The 16780-nt window shown below is 45.8% G+C and overlaps 1 protein-coding gene across 1 annotated transcript in view; it reads right to left on the reverse strand.

Annotated features, from left to right (window-relative positions):
* Nucleotides 1-9083: 9083 nt before the first annotated feature.
* Nucleotides 9084-16780, reverse strand: part of p2ry10 (P2Y receptor family member 10) — a 13344-nt gene continuing 5647 nt past the window's right edge. The window contains exons 2-3 of the mRNA XM_056276330.1: nt 10418-10598; nt 9084-10064 (exon numbers count right to left, since the gene is read on the reverse strand). Of these exons, the coding sequence (XP_056132305.1) occupies nt 9135-10064; nt 10418-10598 (1111 nt within the window). The 3' untranslated portion in view covers nt 9084-9134. The remainder of the gene's footprint in view (nt 10065-10417; nt 10599-16780) is intronic.

Raw genomic sequence — 16780 nt, forward strand, 5'->3', positions numbered from 1 at the left:
GGGACGTGGAGCGAGAGGGGGAGGGGGAGGAGGCGATATCGCAGCGGGGGAAAGAGACACCTGACATGTTTCTGCACCAGCAGGTGGGCGGTGCACAGCCGGAGAGACCGGAGGTGCAGTCAAACTGCCAGCCTCAGAGCTGTCAACCATAATCACCACATAGCAGAGGAAGCCAGTTTGAAGCGTGTGTGGAATGTGTGTGTGTGTGTGTGTGTGTGTGTGTGTGTGTGTGTGTGTGTGTGTGTGTGTGTGTGTGTGTGTGTGTGTGTGTGTGTGTGTGTGCAGACACAACGTGTTTCATTTACAAAATGGACAGCACGGTGGTTAGCGTCAACAGGTCCTTGTCTTCACAGGCTGTTGTGGAAACGTACCGTAGCTTACTTATCAGATTTGTTTTAGTACTTACTGACCTGAGGTTTGGGGACAAAAATCCAGGTCATGGCAGCATGCAGAAAAACAAGTCGTGTGTGTGTGTGTGTGTGTGTGTGTGTGTGTGTGTGTGTGTGTGTGTGTGTGTGTGTGTGTGTGTGTGTGTGTGTACATGGCTAACTATGCTAATGTGGACCAAATGTCCTCAGTAGGATGGAAAAACCAGAAGCCACCTACCTTGTGTGGACATTTTAGAGGTCCTCACAAGTAAAAGGGTCTATTTTAGGGCTAGGACTTGGTTTTAGGGTTAAGGTTAGAATTAGGGTTAGGGTAAGGTTAGGCATGTAGTTTGCGTGGTTAAGGTTAGGGTTAAGGGCTAGGAAATGAATGTAGTCAATGAGGGGTCCTCATAGGATAGTGAAACGAGTGTGTGTGTGTGTGTACATGTTTAGCTATCATTGTCTGGACCAAATGTCCTCATTACGATAGCAAAACCTGACAGCACCTACCTTGTGTGGACATTTCAGAGGTCCTCACAAGGAAAAGGGTCTATTTTAGGGTTAGGACTTGGTTTTAGGGTTACGGTTAGAATTAGGGTAAGGGTTAGGGTTAGGCTTGTGTGTGTGTGTGTGTGTGTGTGTGTGTGTGTGTGTGTGTGTGTGTGTGTGTGTGTGTGTGTGTGTGTGTCCCGCAATGTCAGACTTCAAAGATAAAACATGACACATGAGGGGGCTGCCACTCTTTGGGAAGTCGTTTTCTAGGACATGTTGCATGACTTTTGCAGGCGTACCCATGACAGTTATTGGCCAGGAAAGGTCAAATTATTCAGAATGAACTATCAGTCTCCGCCTCATCATCCTCTAAATGGGTTACGTCACTTTTAAGTGGTCACTGACCACACAAATCGAACTCCAAAAACCGATGTGCTATCTCAGCAGCTAACAATATAACATCTCGGGGGCGTCCGGGTAGCGTAGCGGTCTATTCCGTCGCCTACCAACGCGGAGATCGTCGGTTCGAATCACCGCGTTACTTCCGGCTTGGTCGGGCGTCCCTACAGACACGATTGGCCGTGTCTGCGGGTGGGAAGCCTGGTCGCTGCACTAGCGCCTCCTCTGGTCGGTCGGGGCGCCTGTTCAGTGGGAGGGGGAACTGGGGGTGAATAGTGTGATCCTCCCACGTGCTACGCCCCCCCCTGGCGAAAATCCTCACTGTCAGGTGAAAAGAAGCAGCTGGCGAATGCACATGTATCGGAGGAGGCGTGTGGTAGTCTGCAGCCCTCCCCGGTTCGGCAGAGGGGGTGGAGCAGCGACCAGGGCTGCTCGGAAAATAGGATAATTGGCCAAGTATGGGGGCCATGTATTTATTGTAGCGAAATCAGGGCGCAACACAGGAGCTGCTGCAGCCGGGACGCGAACCCATATTTCTCGTACCGCGGGAGACATCGCTAACCGCTCGACTAAGAAGTCCGACCTATTAGCCAAGGGCTAACGTGTCTACTTACTCGCCTACGTTACAATATATATATATATATATATATATATATATATATATATATATATATATATATATATATATATATATATATATATATATATATATATATATATATATATAATCCAGTGAGTCAAGTACATTTTTACGAGACAGTACAAGCTTGTTTCATGCCATAAGCAGTCATCGGCTTACAATAGATAAAGCTACACGAACAAAACATTTACTGCCTCGACATGCACATCACGTGCACGACGTCCAATAGGGAAGGGAGAGGCGCGACGTTCAAAAATTCAAAAAACACACGATAACGGGGGTGTTTGGTAATTCTCGATTGGCTTGATTTATTTATAATTGCAAAATAGGTGCTTATATCCAGTAGTGGATCTAGAGATTTTTTCCTGGGGTGGCAAAGGGGTGGCAAGACTGTGTCCCAGAGGTGGCAGCTGCCACCCCTTTGCCACCCTGTAGATCCGCGTCTGTGAGGGGGAGGGGGATTCTAAATCGGCGACTTCTGTTTGAGATGAGTTTGGTGCGGGTCTCATTGACCTTCACCATGCATGTACATAAAATATACTTTAAAAACATATTATCTGATTTATAAATGGGGTGGCAACAGGGGTGGCAAGACTGTGTCCCAGAGGTGGCAGCTGCCACCCCTTGCCACCCTGTAGATCCGCCCCTGCTTATATCTATGTCTGCAACTACTGGCCAGTTCATTTCTGTTATGCAATGTGAACATTTCTGGTTTGCAAATGATAAAAACAAATGTTCAGTTAGACATAGGTTGCACATTTAACTACTGGTTGAATATGCTTTGTTCTTTGAGAGGATTTTCCAGGTGGTTGATTTATATATATATATATATATATATATATATATATACTATGTGTGTGTGTGTGTGTGTGTGTGTGTGTGTGTGTGTGTGTGTGTGTGTGTGTGTGTGTGTGTGTGTGTGTGTGTGTGTAAGAAGTGGGGTTGTTGTGAAGCGTCTAGTGTGTTGGTTTTAGTGTTGTGTGTCTGTCACGTCTCACTTTCAGCCTTCACCGCTGGCTAGCAGAAATGCGAACAGGAGAGCCGAGCGCGTAAGTCTCTCCCTTCCAGTACATAGCAAGCCCTATGTAGCGCCTCCTCGTGGCGACACACTGTAACTGGGTACCCCTTGGACCCTGGCTGAACTACAAGGGACTCGGAGGAGGTCTGGCCCCTGGACGTGCGGTACGCAGGCCCACCGGTGTGTGGATATTCCGTGATGTCCACGAACCAGCCCCCCCGGCTATGGGTTAAATAGTGCCACTACCTAGTAGCTACCCCGGGAGAGGAATTTGGTTTTCTGCGTTTCTTGCCCTTTTGTATGTGTTTAAGTGGGACAGTACTGCTGGCGTCGTGTGTGGCTGCCCGCTTCTCCCTCTCGTAGCCTCCCCCGTTCCCATCCACCCCTGTATGTTTGTGTTATGTTTATCTGTTGTCTTGTTTCACCCCCTTTATTGTAAAGCGACTTTGAGTGTTAGAAAAGCGCTATAGAAGTGTAATTTATTACTATTATTTTTATTATTATTTTTATATATAAATAAAAAATAAAAAACATTTTATTTTTTGTTTTATTTATATATTTTATATATAAATTAAAGTTTATAAATAAAACGTTATATATAAATAAATATATACATATTTCTTATAACTTTTATTTGTATAGAAATAAAAGTTATAAGAAAAACTCCCTTAATTGAAGAATCACACACATATATATATATATACACTACCGTTCAAAAGTTTGGGATCACCCAAACAATTTTGTGTTTTCCATGAAAAGTCACACTTATTCACCACCATATGTTGTGAAATGAATAGAAAATAGAGTCAAGACATTGACAAGGTTAGAAATAATGATTTGTATTTGAAATAAGATTTTTTTTACATCAAACTTTGCTTTCGTCAAAGAATCCTCCATTTGCAGCAATTACAGCATTGCAGACCTTTGGCATTCTAGCTGTTAATTTGTTGAGGTAATCTGGAGAAATTGCACCCCACGCACAAACAGGCTCTAACCAGAGTAGAAAAAGAAGTGGGAGGCCGTGTTGCACAACTGAGCAAGAAGATAAGTACATTAGAGTCTCTAGTTTGAGAAACAGACGCCTCACAGGTCCCCAACTGGCATCTTCATTAAATAGTACCTGTTAGAGCCTGTTTGTGCTGTCCTCTGAAGGGAGAAGTACACACCGGTGTAGGAAATCTTCAATTTCTTAGCAATTTCTCGCATGGAATAGCCTTCATTTCTAAGAACAAGAATAGACTGTCGAGTTTCAGATGAAAGTTCTCTTTTTCTGGCCATTTTGAGCGTTTAATTGACCCCACAAATGTGATGCTCCAGAAACTCAATCTGCTCAAAGAAGTGCCCATCCAACCAATCCAACTTGTGGGAGCTGCTTCTGGAAGCGTGGGGTGCAATTTCTCCAGATTACCTCAACAAATTAACAGCTAGAATGCCAAAGGTCTGCAATGCTGTAATTGCTGCAAATGGAGGATTCTTTGACGAAAGCAAAGTTTGATGTAAAAAAAATCTTATTTCAAAGACAAATCATTATTTCTAACCTTGTCAATGTCTTGACTCTATTTTCTATTCATTTCACAACATATGGTGGTGAATAAGTGTGACTTTTCATGGAAAACACGAAATTGTTTGGGTGATCCCAAACTTTTGAACGGTAGTGTACGTATATATGGAGAGAGACAGAGAGCGAGAGAGAAATGCCAGAGACGCATGATGGTCATGTGCCTCTGGCACTTCTCATTTCCATGGCAACCACATTGTTGTTGTTTGAAAAACCGTTATTGCTCTCTAAAAAGAGTCGCGGCAGAAGCATGCCTTTTTCGTGTCCAGGAATGTAAGTAATTTGAAGATGTATATGTCCTGATGTGAGAGCGTGGTGACCTCCTCCTTGCAGGTTAGCTATCCACCATGCGGGCCAGAGACGGGCCCTTTAAGACAGGGGGCGGAGGTTAGCAGGGGTATACGCCCATTTCACGCCGCGGCCATCTTGGATTTAAAAAACAAAACAAGCGGTGGGAATTTAGCCACGCCCCCTTCTTACTTCATTGAAAACACTGCTGGAAGCAACGTGTCGTACTGCTGTGTACCATCCTGCAACTCCTATCAAAGAAGGGAAAGAGATAAATCCTTGACGTTTCACCGCTTCCCCAAACGCCTGCACACCCGTAAGCAGGGCTCTCAAGTTGTGAACTGAGTTCAGAGTGAGATTTTGGCGGCGGCGGTGGTGGGGGTTTGGTTGGGGTGGGGACGGGGGTCTGATTTGATAAATGACACATAAATTAATACAAATAAAAATATTTGTTTAATTCATCATTTTTTAGTGCAGGTAGAACTGGTGACCTGAACGAGAACAGGAGAATGTCACTTAATATGCGCAGTAAGCCCGTATACATGTTCGTTATGAACACAAACGACAGGGTTGATGTCAGGTTACAATCTGTCTCACAGTAAAACACCAAGCTCATCAATCTCACTTTTTTGAATATCCGAAATGTATTTCCATGGAAATGGAGAGCTCATAACAACCAGAAAAAAGCAACAGTAAATTATATGAAGGGAAAATGAATATATCCCACCATGTACTTATCTCAGATTGTGTTCTTATAAGCTAATTTCCACAGCAAGTGGGAATGGGAGAATGGGGCCATTAACTTCAAAGACACGTAGCAGTGTCTTGCCATTAAAATCGCTGATAAAGCAGCTGGCTTGCTTGAGATCGGTAAAAATATAATACATAACAGTTTGACGTTGAAAAATGTTTGCTCCTGTTTGTAGTCACACTGGTGACTTAACAGCGGAAGAAGATGAAGATGAACATGAAGAGGAACATGAGGGAGATAGGTGAGTTGTTACTGTCAGTACAATACAATTTTTCAAACATGTAGATTACTGCATTGTAATATATATATATATATATATATATATATATATATATATATATATATTCACTAATCTTTCAATAGTGAATAGCTCTGTTCTGACATATCATCTTGATAACAGGAAAATGTGTGGATTTATATTGCTTCCCACATGTATGACATATCCTCATGTGTCCAGTGAGGTTTGGGCGACTCTACATGATCATGACTACGACGTGAGGCCCCTTTCTGTGGAAGACCAGCTTGACGCAGTAAAGAAACCCATCGCTTTCCTGGAGGACGAAAATAAAAAGCTGAAAAGTGAGCGTTTTGGTCTAGAACGCTTCCAGTGTGCGCCCAATCTGATCAGGTTTTATACTGGTTTTAAGGATTACCACACCCTCAAAGCACTCTTCCTAGCTTTACAGCCTACTGCAGAGTCCATGGTGCGATGGACTCAAATGCAAAGGAACAGCCATAACCTAGAACACATTTCTGTGTCTGGCTTCCATGCAGAGCATTTATCACTGATTGATCAGTTTTTCCTGTTCTTGTGCCGTGTGAGACAGGGCTTTTTTGCTCTGGATTTATCTGTACGATTCAATGTGTCGCCGGCCACAGTCAGCAGGAACGGTACGACGTGGGCCAACTATTTGCTCTTTATGTTCGGGACCCTCCCAATATGGCCTAGTAGAGCAGCAGTAGACGAGCTAATGCCACCAGTATTCAGGGAATTCTACCCAAACACAAGAGTGATACTAGACTGCACAGAGATCCGCATCGAGACAGCTAGTTCAAAGGTTTTGAACACCATGACATACTCCCATTATAAAAGTAACACTACACTGAAATCCCTAATTGGGATCACTCCCTCAGGGTCAGTTAGCCTGGTAAGTAATCTATACACAGGATGTATTTCTGATAAGGAGATAACCAAGAGGTCAGGTGTTCTGGACCTCTTAGAGTCAGGTGATGAGGTCATGGCCGATAAGGGCTTCCTTATCAAAGACCTGCTCGATGAAATAGATGTAAAACTTGTCATCCCTGCATTTTTAGGCCCAAGGGGACAGTTTAGCTGTGATGAGCTCACAGACACACAGAGTATTGCTGGCTTGAGAATACACGTCGAACGGTCAATAAAACGCATAATGGAGTACCACATTTTTGATGGAGTCATACCCCTTTCACTAAGTGGAACAGTCAACCAACTGTGGGCTGTGTGTGCTCTCCTAACACATTTTCAGGGACCACTGATTTAAACCTTTGTTAAATTCAGTTGACAAGAAAATAGTGCACACAAACCTTAGCTAGATTGAAACATATTTAACTTAATTTCAGTATAGTCCCATTTTTTAGCCCACACCTTGAGATGAGCAATCACTAGCTCAGTTTAGTAAACAATTGATGATTTGAGTTGGTAGCCAGTTCCAGTTTATTGCTACAACAGAATGACAGTTGACCGAACATATTTTAGTTTAAAATGAACCAACAGTTTTGTTAAAGTTAAAGGACAAAGAATGAAAATATTGTAGATGGGATAGTCTAATGTATAAATATTGAATGTACCGTATAAAAATGAAATGTATCTTATTTTTTATTTTATTGTGATTAAACAGCTTCTTTGAATACAGCCCTGTGTGTGTGTGTCTCTCCTCACTGGCACAGGAGAGGCAGAAAGTACTCGAAAAAGAAAAGATCCAGCTTAGTTTTCATATTGTGGTAAATGACGGCCCCGGCTGCATTGATTTCCGATTGAGTAAGAAGGGGGCGTGGCTAAATTCCCACCACTTGGTTTTTTTTTAATCCAAGATGGCCGCGGCGTGAAATGGGTGGGTAGACTCGGGTTCAGGTTTTGAGCAGAATGAATCGTTGACTTCAGTTTGTTGGAGGAAATGAACGGCCGCTGCATGTGGCCAAAAGGAGAAGTGGGCTCGTCTCCTTTCTTTCATCCTCCACAAGAGTGTGCTTATTAGGCGTCCTTACCAAACAAGTGACCAAGTGAGTATTTCAGTTCAGAAATAAGACATTTCACTTTATTCACGTAAATTCATTGTACATTGTAAGCTAGCCAACAAGTAGGTTAGCAAGTCTAAGACTTAGCCAACTTTTTCTCCAGAAAGTGAAAACTGTCATTACCGTCACATGTCATTACCATCACATTTTGCTGTTACAAAAAGCGTCACAATATCAAACTCATTCTGTAGGACGATCAAAGCTGAGGTGTTTGTTCTAGACCACCTAACAGAGCTTTTGAAAAAGGAAAAAAAGAAAAGATTTTGAAGAATTTTTTCCCCCCAAAATATAAAAAACCAAAAGTGTCCCAAATTTTATATATATATAAAAATCTCAAACTAAAAATGACATTTAAAATTTGCCATCTTAGCCCGTGAAAATACGATTTCATAACCTAACTTTCCAATTTCCCATAAGCTCAATACTATTTCCAGGATCAATTTTACTATTTTCCAGGTATCATTTCCAGGTTTTAAACATTTAGAGCTATGTTGCACGTGATTCAACTCCTTTGGATAACCATGACCTGGATGAATGAGCACATTCACAGACATATATATATATATATCAATCCTGTACATTTAACCCCATTGATAAACACCGTTTGCTGATCAGAACCAGCTTGTTCACAAGCAGCACGCCCCGGGAACATCCTGACGTCGGGGTCAAACAACTCTCGCCAGTTTATAATAGGACAGCCGTCACATGGTCACTTCCTCCTGGGAAAGCGCAGCGTCCAACTTCATCTCTCATCAGTTTGGGCTGTTCTTAAATTCAGTCATTAGCAGAGACAAACTCATTTGCCATGTCAAAAGACACGAAGCTGCGTTCAGACACAAGGCCAGGTGTCTGAAGTAGCTGGTGTTAAAAGCTTATTGGCGTATTTTAGCTCTGATGTGCTTACTACATTTTAGATAGCACCTACAGGTATTTTATCAATATTATCCATTAATGCATGTATCAGTACATTCATTTGGTTCACATTTGGGGGGGGGGGTTTCCATGTTTTATGAAATAAGGAGAGGAAAAAGTAAGCTGAGCATGGTTTAAACACAGGTATCCCCAGACCTTCATGACAAGCTTCTCAACCATTTTTGGTTTAGCCGAAAATGAGAACTGGGGACCAACAATGGCTTGTTGTTTCTGTGTGGCTGGTAACAAGTGAAATCACTTGAATCTGATTGGCTAGTGCCGAGTGATATATTTTGCATATCACCAAAAAGTTCCGCATTTCAGCATTATTTACAGGTCTAACCCCCCCCTCCCCCTCCCAACACAGCATCGCTCCATCTCCCATGTCTCTCGCTCTCATAGAAAGTGAATCCAACGTGGGCCTACTCCCTGTTGGACTAAGTGCTCTCCATGCTCATGAGTCTTTCACGCAGCGATGCAGGATGACGGAAAGAGGAACTGAGAGGGGAGGAGATGACGGAGGAGGTGAAGGAGGATGTGCGATCGTAGAGGTGCTGTCTAAACTCGGCGGTTAGAAAGTAATAGAGGAAAGGGTTGAGGCAGCAGCTCAGGCTGGCCAGACACAGAGACATCGGGTGGAACTGGCGCACGGCCAGCTGGGTAGCGCAGTGGGGCACCATATGCTGCGACACCATCAGGTAGAGCAGGAAGTTGAGGTGGTAGGGGGCAAAGCACACCAGGAAGAGGACAAAGCAGCTCAGCACCATCTGCAGGGCGCGCCGCTTCTCACCATTGGTCTGCTTGTCCGACAGCCTGTCCGTCTGGCTGGTCGAGGTGGAGGCGGAATAAGAGCGACGGTACGCCGAGGGGCTGAGAGAACCCACGGGGTTCTGCTGCTCCTGGTTCTTTCTCTGGTGAAGGGAGTGGGTGATGCGGGCAGAGCTGTAGCTAATGGCGGCCAAAGGGAGCAGGAAGCCAAACAGCTCAGCGAGAGCCATTATTGTGATTGACATGGGGAGGGAGAGCTGACGTGTGGGCAAGTCTTTAAAACAACCCGCTTTGGGGGTGCCGGAACCGGAACTGGAGGCCAGTCTGGATCCAGAGCTTGCATACAGCGGTGATGCATAGAGATTGGTGTAAGCCATGGTTCCCTGGGTGGAGGTGACAGGGTGGGAGTAGCTCAGGTCATGGCGTGAGCTAGCGTGTGCAGTCGCTGTGCTGCTGCTCCTCACGATAATAAAAGGGGAGCAGCCCAAGCTGGCCACCACCCACACCGCGATGCTGATCAGCACGTCATAGCGGCGCCTCCATCGACGGGCATAGAAAGGCTTGAGTAGGAACACACACCTCTGCAGGCTAATACACACCTGGAAAAAGAGGGGTCATATGAGGTGACGTCAGTAATAGTCATTACACAGCGATGTTTAATAACAAATTCTGATTGGTCACTGAAAGTATGCGGTCGGTTATTTCTCAATAGTGGACTGCACTGTCATCAAGCTCCAGCTTCATCGCCGTCCCTCTTCCTTTCCAAATTAATGCACGCCATGAAGCCTCATAAGTTAGCGAGCTTGACATACGGAAAGAAGCCCGGAAGCTTGTGGGCCAGTAAGATAATTTAACAAATTATTTTCTGCCATCTGAACCGCGTTTCTTAAATAGACCAACACAGTCTTTTCACAGTCTTCTCATCATCTTAGCCCTCCTATCGGCTGCTTACCAGAAAGAGTATGGAGGCGTACATGTTGAGGTATTTTAGGTAGAAGCAGAGCAGGCAGATGAGCCGGCCAAAGGGCCAGGTGTGTGTCAGGTAATAGTAGATTCTCAGTGGCAGAGAGAGGACATGGGCCAGATCTGCTATCGCCAGGTTGGTCATGAAGATCACAGCTTTGGTCCTCTTCCTGTCAGACAATAAACACAACAGAGGTTACCTATATGCATAATTGTGTGTGTGTGCGTGCGTGCGTGTGTGTGTGTGTGTGTGTGTGTGTGTGTGTGTGTGTGTGTGTGTGTGTGTAATGCAACACCGCTGTCTGTATCTGTATTTGTTTTAGCACACAAAATATTTGCTTCCGTGCTCGCCTTTGAACTGGAAGTGGGTGTGGTCTGGGCTGGGATTGGCTGAAAAACGTTCGTTGACAGTTACATTAGAGAACCTCGGCGCTTCACTGAGGTTTGACTTCCGCTCTACTAACCGTGGCCGCGGCACGCTGTTCCACCAGAATGTGCAAGCAGACCGCAACACATGTAGATGGAGCTGAATGCTAGAAAATCAGCATTGTTCCCAATTCCCAGTATTTACGAGAAACTGGATTATTATTGTATTTACAACACAATATGCCGGCATTTGTGAACCCTGGTTTATTTTCTGACGTACGGCCCTCGGTTATATGATCCCATTTTGAAAGCAATTCCACTAGCATCGAGGCTATCGAGGGGGCGGCATTTCCAGTGGTGCAGTAGGTGCTGTTGTACCAGGGCCCGCAACTTGTAGGGGGGCCTGGGACTATTGATATATATATATATATATATATATATATATATATATATATATATATATATATATATATATATATATATATATATATATATATATATATATATATATATATATATATATAATATGTGTGTGTGTGTTTGTGTGTGTGTCTGTGCGTATATATATGTGTGTTTGTGTGTGTGTGTGTATATATATATATATATATATATATATATATATATAGTCCAGTGAGTCAAGTAAATTTGTTGGAAATTTGTTTCTTTTAAAAAAGTTATATATATATATATATATATATATATTATTATTATTAATACCTAATGCAGGATTAGACTGGGACCTATATATTGTGGACAGCATTTATACCTCATGGGTTCTCCAGTGGCTTCTTCTCACCAGCAGTCACCGTATAGCCTGAGGCATCTTCACAGACCCATCGGCTGAGAAAAGACTAAATTACTTTCAAATGTCTGTGGGAAATGTTATTTCTTTTATTATGTTACAGTGTTACAGCTTCATTTAGCCAGACGCTTTCATCCAAAGCGACCTACACCTGAGAGTTAATACAACACAAGCAAGGATCCAGTCAGGAGACAACAACGCAAGTAAGTGCCAAAAAACTAGGTTCGGGATAGGATACAGGTGCCAACGGGCCTGCACAAAGGCAATGCGTAGGGCGCATAGAAGCGTTTTGTTTTTTTAATACCATCAGGTGTGGAGGTGTTCGTGAGAGAGCGGAGTCTTTGGCTTCTTAAAGATGGAGAGGGGGACGCCCAGGTAGGTACCTTGGCGCAGCGGTCTATTCCGTTGCCCACCAACACGGGGCTCGCCGGTTCGAATCCCCGTGTTGCCTCCGGCTGGGTCGGGCGTCCCTGCGGGCACAGTTGGCCGTGTTTGCGGGTGGGAAGCCGGATGTGGGTATGTAGTATGTGTCCTGGTCGCTGCACTAGCGCCTCCTCTGGTTGGTCTACATGTATCGGAGGAGGTTTGTGGTAGTCTGCAGCCCTCCTCGGATAGGCAGAGGGGGTGGAGCAGCGACCGGGACAGTGCGGAAGAGTGGCCAAGTACAATTGGGGAGAAAAACAAAACACAGATGGAGACGGACTCAGCGGATCGAATGGAGTTTGGTAACTCGCTCCACCACCGGGGAACTACAGAAGAGAAGAGTCTGGCTTGTGATTTAGGACCCCGTTGTGGCGGAAGTGCCAGGCGCCGTTCATCGGCACAGCGGGACTGAGTGTAGACCTGAATGAGGGAGTTCATGTTGGCGGGAGCCGTTTCCGTTGCTGTTTCTGAAGCGAGCGTTAAGGTTTTGAATTTGGCGCGGGCAGCAACTGGGAGCCAGTGGAGGCTCCCGGTTGGAGTGACATGCGCTGTTGTGGGTTGGTTGAAGACCAGACGCGCCGCCTCCGGGTTCTGGATCATTTGCAGAGGTTTGAAAGGGCACGCAGGAAGACCTGCCGGGAAGGAGTTGCAGCAGTCCATGCGGCATTTTTATGGATCCCACTGCTTTTCTGGGCAAGACACGCCCTGCGTAGCGTCCAGGGGCGCTAGGATTCCAGGAAGATCCACCCCTACTCTGCCTCTGACTAGCTAACCTTACACCTAACTCCGCCCTAACCCTAACCTTAACCAACCCAACCAACGGAGGCAACGAGTACTGGCCAATCAGAGGCGGAGTGCCCAGAAAAGCAGCGTGATACAACAAGAGCCTGAACCGGAAGTTGTGCTGCATGCTCAGGCAGGTAAGCTCTAATTTTCCTGATGCCGTACAAGGCAAATCGGCATTTATTATGGCAGTTTATTCATTTATTATTATTAATCGGCATATTATGATGCCGAAGACCGCCTGGGAAAGTGACATAATCAAATAACGTTTTATTGCTCACCCATTGTCACGTGATTCCCGAGATCGTGAATGTTTGGACACTGCTTGGCATCCTCCTCATCATATTCTTCATATATTTTATAATCCATTATAACTGTTATCTTCTGTCAACTGTGTATTCTGTAAAAATTGTGTACACACAACATCCATTGCATGTTGTCTGTCCTGGAGGAGAGATCTCCCCCAGGCCCTGTTAAAGGGCCCTTTTTTTTTAGGGAGTTGTTGCTTATCCGATGCGAGGGTCAGAGGACAGGCTGTTGTGTTGCTGTAAAAAAAAAAAAAAACCCGAGGCAAATTTGTAATTTGTGATATTGGGCTACACAAATACAGTTGAATTGGCTTGACTTGTTTAGTCTATCCAGCTACCTTGGCTGAGAAAGTTAGCTAGCAAGTGGGAGAAAAAAAATACTGTAACTTTTGTAAGTGAGGAGGAGCAGGGTGTCTTCTGGATACAAGCACGCAAGTGGTGCACAGAAAAGATAACAATAACATGTGCATTGAGAGAGAGAGAGAGAGAGAGAGAGAGAGAGAGAGAGAGAGAGAGAGAGAGAGAGAGAGAGAGAGAGCAGCACAACACATGACAGCTGTGGGCTCCTCACAACCCATGCTCTATCTTTTGATTTACTTCTGTTTCTTTGTTGTTATTGTTGTTTTATTGTTTCTTTATTGATCGTTACAATGTTGTGTTGATGATCATGATTCGTGCTATTGTGTACTGTCCAAACTGTATTTTGATGCTTTGGCAACATTGTCTTAAAACTTCCATGCCAATAAAGCCCTTTGAATTGAATTGAATTGAATTGAATTGAATTGAATTGAGGGAGAGAGAGAGACTTTCCAAATTGGATGTGTTGTTTAGTCAACAGAGGGCTTGTCATTCAGGAGAAGCTGCTGCAGCCAGGTTGTTTACACCGCCGCTCGTCCTGGGATCAGGTCAAACTGTCAGCCGGTTAGATCAAATATGTGAGTCATTCAGTTTGCATTTCATATTTGATCAATTTGATATTGATCACAGGCCCATTGATCACACCTAGCTTTGTCAAGCCCTCGAGAGCCAGGCTTGGTTTTAACAAGAACGTCGTGTTGTAGTCAAACCGTCCATGCGTGAAAACACAGGTGTCTTTCAGCAGAGCTCTTGGTTATAACCACCGAGCTAAAAAAAAAAAGAAGCACTTCTGTGTTATATTGAAGCATTTATGAGTCCGACTTTGTTTTGGGCCAAAATTCGACATTGTTCTCGGCCAAAGGTCGAGGTTGCACAAGAGGCCTCTCAGGGTGTGAGCCTGTATTTTGCAGACTAGGAACTTGTAAAGTTTGGTCCAGCTCGTGTAGAACTTTTTATTGTTTTGGGGATGGAGGCTGCTATGTTTGGGTGAGCAGAACAGTGATTAAAATGTCAGCGGATGAGCGGAGTTTGTGGTGCCTCTAATGCGGTCCAGACTTAGCTGGCTCTCACGGAGTTGTCATTAAATTATGGGAGGAAAAAATACACTGCTTTATCAAACATTTCTGTCACAGCCTCTCGCCCTTGACATCAAGCGATCGCCCTTGACACCTGCTACACCAGCTGACACCTGCTACACCAGCTGACACCTGCTGACCCCCCTTCACCCCGGCACGCCAGCTGGCCATCAAGCAATCGCCCTCACCCTTAAAAGGCCTCCACTATGGACCAGTCTTCGCTGGAACGTCGCCATTCATGGACTTCTGCCTGCCTGCCTACCTGCCACGGAGCCAACTCCTGCTCTACCCCCGAGATCGGTCACTTCAATAAAGACTTGATTCTTACTTTACCTGGTTGTCCCGTCTGCTTTTGGGTTCTTTCCTGACACGTGACAGTATGTTCCAGCCACTATGGACCCAGCAGACCATTCCACCACAAACCTGGCCACAGTCTGCCAGGCTGTAGCCAACCAGGAATCGGTCCTCGGCCAGCACAGCCAGGTGCTACAGGGGATGGCTGACGCCCTCCGTGAGCTCGGCTCAAAGATCTCCGGAATCCAGACCCAACTTAGAGCCTCCGCTAGCCCGGGACCCGCCCCTCCAGCTCCGCCACCCTCAGCGCCATCAACTTCGGCTAAGGAACCATGGGTTGCCCCGCCCGATAAGTATGATGGAGATTTTGGACTTTGTCACCCTTTTTTGATGCAGTGTGAGATTGTGTTTAACCAGCAGCCCCAGTCATATTCCACGGATGGAGCCAAAGTCGCTTACATCATGGGTCTTCTCCGGGGAAGCGCCCTGGATTGGGCTACAGTGGTGTGGGAGATGCGGGCCTCCACTTCCTCATCCTACGCTGAGTTCACCACTGGTTTTCGCCAGGTTTTTGATCATCCCGTGCGGGGAAAGGACGCTTCAAAAAGACTGATCTCTCTCCGCCAGGGTTCCCGACGCGTCGCTGACTACTCAGTTGAGTTCCGTACGCCATCAGCGGAGATCGGATGGAACGAGTCCCTCCAGGCCGGGTTTTCCAACTGTCTAAGTGAATCCATAAAGGACGAATTGGTTTCCTACCCCGAGCCTGGAGGGTTGGAGGAATTGGTTACCCTGGCCATTCGTGTGGACAACCGTCTCCGGGAGCGGAGGAGAGAGAGGACGCACCGCTTTCCTGGTCACAACAACTTTCCACGGGCCACACCTCCAAACGCTGGGGGCCGAGCTCGCTCTCGCTCGACTGAGGCTGACGTCCTCCGAGAAAGCCCGAGGCGTGACTCCTCCCCAGCTTCGGAGCCGATGCAACTCGGCCGCTTCTGGCTCAACCCGGAGGAGCGTCAACGCCGCATCACCGAGAACAGCTGCTTGTATTGTGGTCAGCCTGGTCACTTTCTCGCCTCCTGCCCTCACCGTCCGTCAAACTAGCAGACTCACGAGGGAGGGGGAGGATCCTCGTGAGCCCAACTGTCTGCCTTCTGTCTCCTCGTCCACGTACCCAGTTGCAAGCTACCATCAGTTTTAAAGGTCAGTCCACTAAACTTTTGGCTTTAATTGACTCTGGAGCTGATGAAAGCTTTTTGGATGCAAGTGTTGTGAAGCAGTTAGGTCTTGCCACTGTGAGTCTGGACCAGCCTCTTGAAGCTAATGCCCCGGATGGACGTCTCCTGGCCCGGATAACCTCTAAGACCGAGCCTGTGCGCCTCCTGTTGTCGGGAAACCATCAAGAGGAGCTAAGTTTTTTCGTTATCAATTCTCCATTTGTTCCCATCATACTTGGTCATCCCTGGCTGGTTAAGCATAGTCCTCATATTGATTGGTCATTGGCCAGAATTTCAAGTTGGAGTCCCGTCTGTCATGCCATATGCCTCCAGTCTGCTCTGCCTCAGTCTGTCCCCAGTCAGGTGTCAAGCTCTGAGACCTCTGACCTGTCACTGGTGCCTCCAGAGTACCATGACCTCCAAGCCGTGTTCAACAAGCAGCAAGCTCTCTCCCTGCCTCCTCGTCGCCCCTATGATTGCGCTATTGACCTGCTCAATAACACCACAGTCAAGAATAAGTACCCTCTGCCCCCCATGACTTCTGCTTTTGATTCTCTCCAGGGAGCCACAGTGTTCACTAAACTAGACCTCCGCAATGCTTACCACCTGGTCCGGGTTCGAGACGGAGATGAATGGAAGACTGCCTTCAACACCCCCCTGGGGCATTTTGAATATCTGGTGATGCCATTTGTTCTCACTAATGCCCCAGCTGTCTTCCAGAGTCTG

The sequence above is a fragment of the Lampris incognitus genome, chromosome 1, assembly GCF_029633865.1.
Source record: "Lampris incognitus isolate fLamInc1 chromosome 1, fLamInc1.hap2, whole genome shotgun sequence".
Classification (NCBI taxonomy): Eukaryota; Metazoa; Chordata; class Actinopteri; order Lampriformes; family Lampridae; genus Lampris; species Lampris incognitus.